The sequence below is a fragment of the Austrofundulus limnaeus genome, unplaced genomic scaffold (genome assembly GCF_001266775.1).
Source record: "Austrofundulus limnaeus strain Quisiro unplaced genomic scaffold, Austrofundulus_limnaeus-1.0 Scaffold937, whole genome shotgun sequence".
NCBI classification, from domain to species: domain Eukaryota; kingdom Metazoa; phylum Chordata; class Actinopteri; order Cyprinodontiformes; family Rivulidae; genus Austrofundulus; species Austrofundulus limnaeus.
Genome location: NW_013953339.1, coordinates 87930 through 96442, shown reverse-complemented (window position 1 = coordinate 96442; position 8513 = coordinate 87930). Strand labels below are relative to the sequence as shown.

Below are 8513 nucleotides of genomic sequence, written 5' to 3'. Positions count from 1 at the left end.
GGACAGAAGCAGCCGAAAGAATTCTGAGGTATTCAGAGACAAACTGTGTGCTCAGATCAGCCAAATGCAGCCAAACTGATTGGTTGTCATTTCATATAGATGGACAATGACCCAAAACATAAAACCAAAGCAACCCAGGAGTTTATTAAAGCAAAGAAGTGGAATATTCTTGAAYGGCCAAGTCAGTCACCTGATCTCAGCCCAGTTAAGTTCAGACAGAAAGGCCCACAATCAAACRGCAAGTGAAAACCGCTGCAGTGAAGGCCTGGCAGAGCATTAYAAAGGAGGAAATGCAGCRTCTGGTGATGTTCATGAGTTCAAAACTTCAGGCAGTYGTTGCCAACAAAGAGTTTTTAACCAAGTATTATAAATTAGCATTGCATTTACAATTATTTAACTGGTCCATTTATTTTTCAGCCCCTGAAAATGAAGGACTTGTGTTAAAACATGCTTTTGTTCCTCATATTTCTATGCAATCATTTTGTTCAATCCACTGAATTAAAGCTGAAAGTCTGAACATCAGCTGCATCTGAAATGTTTTGTTCAAAATTTATTGTGGTCATGTCTAGAACCAAAATTAGGAAAATGTTGTCTCTGTCCAAATATATATGAACCTAACTGTACCAGGTACATGTTAGGTTAGTACCAGGACTGTTTTATGCATTGCTAATGTTATCCATTTTAATTTAGTTGGACTGATCATTAAACATAGAGGAATTTCTTAATTTTCAGCAGCTTTAATGAGCTGCTATTTAAAATTTGACAATCCATGAATACAAAAACATTTCTCTGGTATTAAAAACAATAAGACGCATGTTGAATAATCCATACACCAAACTGTCCTGAATGTGGATCTGAAGTTTYGAAAACAACAAACATGTCATCATGTTTAAAACTATAACTGAGGCTGTACCTACTCTTTTATTTTCTCAGCTGAGTCTCTCACTCCATCGTAGTCATAGTCAAATATCGGTCCAACAAGGACATTTAATCCATTTCTTTCCGTAGCAAATTTCTTCACCAAGGTTTTCTGAAAGTAACCCCATATTCCTGTAAGGGTTGACAGAGAGGCAGATGTAAGAAAAGTAATGATTAAAGACGACAAACAGAGCTAAAAGCATTGAAAAATGTCCGTCTCACATGTAAGAACTTACTCTTGAATGCAGGATACATGGGCACAGTGTTTGTGATGAGGACAGCTTCGTACTTTTTGTCCAAGTTTGACGACAGCTCTGTTAATGAATATAAACTTGATTAACACAGATTATATGATTCTTACATTTTTAATGTTAATTAATTTACACGAACCATTGGCATAAAGGCCAATAATTGTGGTCTTTAAGTATTTAGTTTAACATTTTTTCTACCAAGATGAAATGATTAAACACTACACAACTTAAATTTAAAATCAAAATTTGAGTGCACAAGTTATTTAGGATTTCCACTAATATTTATTTTCAAATATAAACAGACRCATAAAATTTTCCTTAGCAGGTTGCACCTCAACCCTAGGCTGTTTATTAAATTTATCAAMAAGTTTCTAGTTGTTACCGCTGGACCTAACGTGCATGATTTCTTACTGTGAGGCAACAACTAACCACGGCTCCTTTATTGCCATTAAARTTTRTTTGTTTGTTAATTAACYAAGCWAAGTTCCAGTTTGCAAAGTTTTTAATGTTTTTGTCTGGTTAGATTTAAAACATGGCAGCAACATAACAGACCTCTTATGGTGGTACACTTACGTGGAGGATACAAAAAGCCGTACGTAATGTGTCTCTCTGCTCTGTAGTTGGTACAAGACTGGCTAAAGGCCGGAGGAGCTCTGGCATCTGGTCTCAGACAGGTGGACAGAACGTCAGGCAGAGAAGACACCTCTACCTGGAAGAACACACAGAGGACACAGGTCTGATGACACTCTTAACTACAGTACTGTTGTATTAAGACAAAGAGCAGAACCCATTTGACCAGCAGAGGGGGTGAAAGCAAAGAAAAATGTTCAGTCAGTAACAAATCTGGGATCAGCCATACAAAAACAGAAACAGCTAAAAATGACAAATGACACAAATTAAGTTGCACTGAGCTGCTTTGTCTTCAACATAGACTTATCTCATCAAACAAGAGTCAATTTTTCCTCATTTGTCTCATCACTGAAGGTCCATGAAATCCATCCATGAAGTGCAGTTTCAAAACGTAAGTCAGATTATAGAACACCCACTATAAGGAGTTATTTTTATTTTCATTTAAATTTTTACAAAGCACATCACATCTGTGTGTAACRCAAAGACAAAGAGCAGAGAGATCAGCACCTGTCTGCTGACAGTGTAGGACGTCCAGAGGGGCATGGACAGAGTTTCACTGTAGCCACTGATGAAGTCACTGTGGTGGAGGATGGTGTATTTAGTGTGAAAAAGGACAGCAGGTCGACCAAACGGCAGGTTCCTGCTGTCTGAGAGACAAAGACACAGAGACACAGCACAGAGAGGCAGCAATGAACCATTTAAATTCAGTTTAAATTGAATAAAGTTAGWCTGTAAGAGTGGAAATCACAGAGACAGCGCTTTGACTGAAGCAGATAACAGGAACTATGTGTTTTACCTCCAGATAAAGTATTATTTTACTTAGAGTACAAAAATAGTGCTGTATGTTTTAATATATACAGGTATATGAATCTATTCAGCATCTATCCTCATTAATATTTCATTAACATCGTATCAAACTGACCATCGTTTGCTTGCCTCAATCGCTGGTTTAGCTCCTCCACTTTGTTCTGTAAGAGACAGAGCCAGAGTGACTCCAGGTTATAGCCTCGTACAAGGGCCACTTTCAAGCCTCTCTGGCCTCTATTTTTTACACGCAACTGCAAAAAGATTGGAGATTGAAACAAACTCATGCCAGAGATCTACATGGGAATCACAAACACAGTAGATGAAATAAAACACTGGCTCTACACACATCAATTCTGAACAKAAAAGGCTGAAAACATTAGAAAAGAGACTACAGAACACAGTAGATGTCTACATACATTGAAATAAAGACAAATATTTGTTTCTCTCTGAGATTAAATCAGMCCAAACTTGGATGGATGACAAAAAGTTGAGAATGTCAACAATTCTCTTCCTGACATCTTGACTGATTTGTAATTTTTCTGTGATGTCACACAAAGAAGCAGCGTATTTGAAGTGCAACTTGACATACATTCATGTTGTGCAATAAACTCAAATGTTTTTARCTAAACACTTAGCTTTTGCTTATAATAACTTTATAAAGTCTATTTTTAGTTTGTTCAAGCACCTTGTGAACTAACAGATCTTAAAATATCTCAGAGTATTTCATGAGATTGTGCAGAACCTCATACTACAAACAACTGTTTCACCCTGCAGCAGCAATTAAATCTGATGTTTTTTTTTCCAAATGTGACTCAGATTGGATTTTTTATGACATGTAACATCACAATTCATGTGTAACTTTGGTACAACCCTGGTATAACTTACGTACAACTCTGGTACAAGTCTGGTATAACTCTGGAACAACTCTGGTATAACTCTGGTACAACTCRGGTACAACTCTGGTACAATTCTGGCATAACTCTAGTAAAACTCTGGTATAACTCAKGTATACAGTATCTCTGGTACAACTCTGGTATATCTCTGGCACAACTCAGGTACATCTCTGGTATATCTCTGGTATATCTGGTACAACTCAGGTTCATCTCYGGTACAACCCTGGTACAACTCTGGTWCAACCCTGGTACAACTCTGGTWCAASYCTGGTAYAACTCTGGTAYAAGTCTGGTATAACTCTGGTACAACACAGATTTAACTCTGGCACAACTCTTGTACAACTCAGGTATAACTCAGGTACAACTCTGGTATAACTCTGGTATATCCCATGTACATCTCTGGTACATCTCTAGCACAACTCTGGTACAACTGTAGTACAACTCTGGTATATCTCTGGTACATCTCTGGTATAACTCTGGTATATCTCTGGTACAACTGTGGTATATCTCTGGTACAACTCTGGTACATCTCTGGTATAACTCTAGTATAACTCAGGTACAACTCTGGTACAACTCTGGTATATCCCATGTATTTCTCTGGTACATCTCTAGTACAACTCTGGTACAACTGTAGTACAACTCTGGTATAACTCTAGCAAAAATCTGGCACACCTCTAGTACAACTCTGGTATATCTCTGGTACAACTCTGGTATAACTCTGGTATATCTCTGGTACAACTCTGGTATATCTCTGGTACAACTCTGGTATATCTCTGGTACAACTCAGGTACATCTCTGGTATAACCCTGGTACAACTCTGGTACAACACTGGTATATCTCTGGTATATATCTGGTATAACTTAGGTACAAGTACAACTCTGGTACAACTCAGGTATAACTCAGGTATAACTCAGGTATAACTTTGGTACAACTTTGGTATAACTCAGGTACAACTCTGAAACAACTGTAGTACAACTCTGGTATACCTCTGGTACAACTCTGGTATATCTCTGTTATATCTCAGGTACATCTCTGGTACATCTCTAGTACAACTCTGGTACAARTCTGGTACAACTCTGGTAAATCTCTGGTACATCTCTGGTATAACTCTGGTATAACTCTGGTATATATCTGGTACAACCCAGGTGCATCTCTGGTATATCTCTGGTATAACTCAGGTTCATTTCTGGTACAACCCTGGTACAACTCTGGTACAACGCTAGTACAACTCTGGTATATCCCAGGTACAATTCTGGTACAAGTGTGTTATAACTCAATTATAATTCAGGTAAACTCAGGTACAACTGAGGTATAACTCTGGTATTACTCTGGTATAACTGCGGTATAACTCTGACCTTTTCATCACAGACACATCCCAAGTCATTTGTAACTACAGGAACAAGATTGGAGGCTGTGGGTTTGGAAACCTCCTCTGGCATGGTGGGCCTGAAGGTCGGACTTCTCAGCAGGTGGTTCAAACTACCATGSGTTCCATTGTTGGGGACTGGTTTCAGACCCAGCAGATCTGGGATTGGAACAAATCATTATGAAGGCAGCTCATATTCATGTGTGACTGTTGATTATCAACTCAAAGAACAGTTTTTTTTCACTGCAGTAATTACTTTAAATAAAACAAATGCAGTTGTGTTCATACACAAAATGATTTTAAAATTGTCTTACCACACATGACATTATAAAGCTCAATGTTTTCAAATGCTGGAACTTTAGTCTTGAATTTAAATGTAGGTCCATAGCCCAAGAAAATAGTCTGAAAACAAAAAGTATTGATGTGAGTGGTTAAATGATTTAAGACAATAAAATATTTGAAAAATTACCAGCTTTTGTAATAATCTGTCTTATAGTCATTTTCATAAAAAAGCTGTACATGATAACTATTCTAAGACCTCAACTCAGAGGTTATAGTTATAATTTAAAGAAGATGTGTGTAAAAGAATATAGTTTCAGTTTTCTCCCATTGAAACTAGGCACTGAAGCATTGGTCCTGATGTTTTAGTGGCTGTCCATTCATTTAGTGTACAATGAATCAAACAATCAGCACCTCACGTATAATACCTGCATACTGTTGATCTTATTGTCGTAGCCATGGTCTCCTGACAGGCCACAGGGCCTCCTCCCCTCAGGAACTCTCCTGTAATGAACGTGGTATAAATGATGTGTAACAAGTTATTTTGTTTCACACCCGTTAAACAAAAATGCTCAACATGCATCCCTGCATCAGGAACAGCACCACAGCAGAAATGCACCACTTTCAAACATWAACTCAAACTATACCACATTTTAGCCTGATTGATTTAAGTTCAGTTTACCACCAACTGCCTCTCAATCCTCATAGTCACAGTGTTGTGGGTCAACAGATCAACTTCTACAAACCTCTTTTGGTCAGTCGCTTGTTTCAGTCCTGAAATATATCTTTAAGCCTCATGAATAAAAGAGTGTGCAGATTTCATAATAAAAGTTGCCGTAMGGGCAAAAGTGAAAATGTACGTATGTACAGAAATATTTGGTTGTATCAAACCATGTGCACTCATGTTTCTGTGCTCCTTTCATTTCTATGTCCCAACTAATGTGGAACTACCGTGGAACTGAGCACACCTGAGGCTCCTCCCCAGACACTCCTCCATTTAAACATTTCAAAAAAGATGCAATGTCCAGTGTGCGTCATTCTCTCTGTGTGATGAGAAATGATTTATGGATAGATGGATGGAYGGAAAATCCAACAAATGAGATTAAAAAAAATAAACAAAATAATTTTCTCCTAACAAATAATCATTGTGGTTTGTTTGAGTGTATGATTTTGTTAAATGTTCTGGGTTCCCACACCTTGGTCAACATCGAATTCAAGGACTTTTCAAGGACTTTTCAGTACCAATTTCCTCAAATTCAAGAACCACGCGTGATGGCAATTACCTCCTGCTACCACAGAATGTTACCAATAAACAGGTTTAATATCATGTCATTCAATGAAAAACTGAACAACATAGAAGTTGTTGAGTCAGAATCAATGAAAGAAAGTGGATTAAATGTACACCCTACATTCATATCTACAATACATGGACATGTAATTATGTCCTGGGAGGTTCGGCAGTTCAGTTTGGGAGGAGATGTGAACATATCTAGACGCTCAGTGAGGACAGGAGGAGCTGTGGTGCTCTCACCTCGGTTCAGAAAGAATGACCTGCCCTACTCCGCTCTGATTGGCTAAAACTATGACTATAGCTCACGTTATTTGTTGAAAGCAACGTTAGTTTACCGGAATCCTGTTATCAACCGTAACAAATGTAAGATTTTTTAAAATTTTATTATTATTATTTTTAAAGATGATGAAAATCAGTCGTGTGACTAAAGAATTTCAATCCCCCAAAAAACATTCAAGAACTTTCAAGGACATGTGTAATTTTTGGCTGTTTTCACAACCTTTCCAGGGCCTTGAAATTTTTTTTTTTCAAATTCAAACTTTCAAGGATTTCAAGGACCCGTGGGAACGCTGTATAGTATATTCGGGGAGAAAAATACTACTATGTGCTCTTTGTGTTGCTGCACCTGGCAACGTGCCACTTCCTCTCCACCAGCAGATGGATGTCTTCAATGCGTCGGTTGTTGGCATAGTGAAGCCTCTTGGGCAGGTGTTGTTTCAGGTACGGTTTAAAGTGCTGGTCTGTTTTCTTACACTTTAACAAATAAATAAAACAACCAAAAACAGGTCAGAGAGGCAGGTACAGCAACACTGTTCCACAATATATAGGCCAAATTGTTTTTTTTTTCATCTGTCTTTTTCAGATTTTTGCAGACTATAAACATTTTCTTTAAGTTTGAAACATCTGAATAAATATCCAGTACTTACTGTTAGGTTTGCAACAATAGCCTTGGAGTCATCTGAAAAAAAAAAAAAAAAACAGCAGTCACATTATATTGTTGCAGGGCTTTGTTGTCTCATGCAGAAGCTCTACTGGAACACATGACCAGTGATCCATCGCTGGATCTACAATTTTCTGAGTCCACCCCATTCCAAACGTCCATTACAGCTAATCCAGCTTAGAAAACACAAAGACTCAGTCTATTTTACATCTACTGAGCTCAGTGTGATAGTTTGTCTTTGAATCTGCAAAAACAGAGGAAAAATAAACATAAAAAAGGGATTTTCTTCATTCCTYACATTTTGGGTTGTTGGGATATCTGGAGCGTATTCTGCCAAGAGATCCAGGAATGAGGATGATGTCATCAACGTTCGTCAGATAGTTACTGAGGAACTCTGTGCGGTCACAGTGAGCTTCTTCCATGCCTGAAAACACACACGTAAACCATCAGTAAAACACCAGAAACTGTCTGATTCTAATGCTCGTCCTGAAACACGCTTGGTGAAAATTCAAACTGAACCAAAACCTGYTGGTGAACTGTACTTCTGTAGTTTCAGCTGAGTGCAGAGCCTTAAATRTTAATATCAACAAAGCATTTAAAAGACTTTCATGTCTCATTTTCAGTTGGGTCAGTGTTAACTCTGTGTCTGTACCATGATCCCCCACCAGGATGATGTTAACACATCGATGTAGCTTCATCTGCTTCAGTCCGTCCATCAGCTGGCCGATGATTCGGTCAATCGCCCTCAGAGGATTGTTTAACTAAAACCACAAACAGGAAGACATGAACCCTAAAACAAAATAACACCCCACACAGACAATCTGGTGGTYCTCACTCACGTCTGAGCTCAGGGGTCCCATCCTGTGTCCATATGTGTCCGGGAGGTCACCGTGCATGGCATAAACATAAGGTCTGAAACAAGATGGTTTTAGGCTTTTATAAGAAAATCTTCTAATGATGAAAAGGTAACAGCAATTCTTGTGTTGGCTAATGCTGATTAGCTGTGGCGGCCATCTTGAACTGGTTTGACTCCAGAAGATAACTGATTAGTTTCAGAAAGTTTGATTAAATTCAACCATAAAAATCAGACAAACACCTGTACCCCAGCCTACCTGTGACATACAGGTGACAGATAAAC

General features: G+C 38.3%; 1 protein-coding gene across 1 annotated transcript in view; it reads right to left on the bottom strand.

Moving 5' to 3' along the window:
* enpp2 (ectonucleotide pyrophosphatase/phosphodiesterase 2) overlaps window positions 1-8513 on the bottom strand; it is a gene marked incomplete in the record, with an annotated part of 22854 nt that overhangs the window by 3959 nt on the left and 10382 nt on the right. Inside the window, 13 exon segments of the mRNA XM_014029661.1 lie at window positions 918-1050; window positions 1155-1232; window positions 1743-1878; window positions 2307-2446; window positions 2722-2767; window positions 4855-5024; window positions 5180-5267; window positions 5573-5648; window positions 7061-7188; window positions 7362-7393; window positions 7674-7799; window positions 8028-8136; window positions 8215-8287. Of these exon segments, the coding sequence (XP_013885115.1) occupies window positions 918-1050; window positions 1155-1232; window positions 1743-1878; window positions 2307-2446; window positions 2722-2767; window positions 4855-5024; window positions 5180-5267; window positions 5573-5648; window positions 7061-7188; window positions 7362-7393; window positions 7674-7799; window positions 8028-8136; window positions 8215-8287 (1335 nt within the window).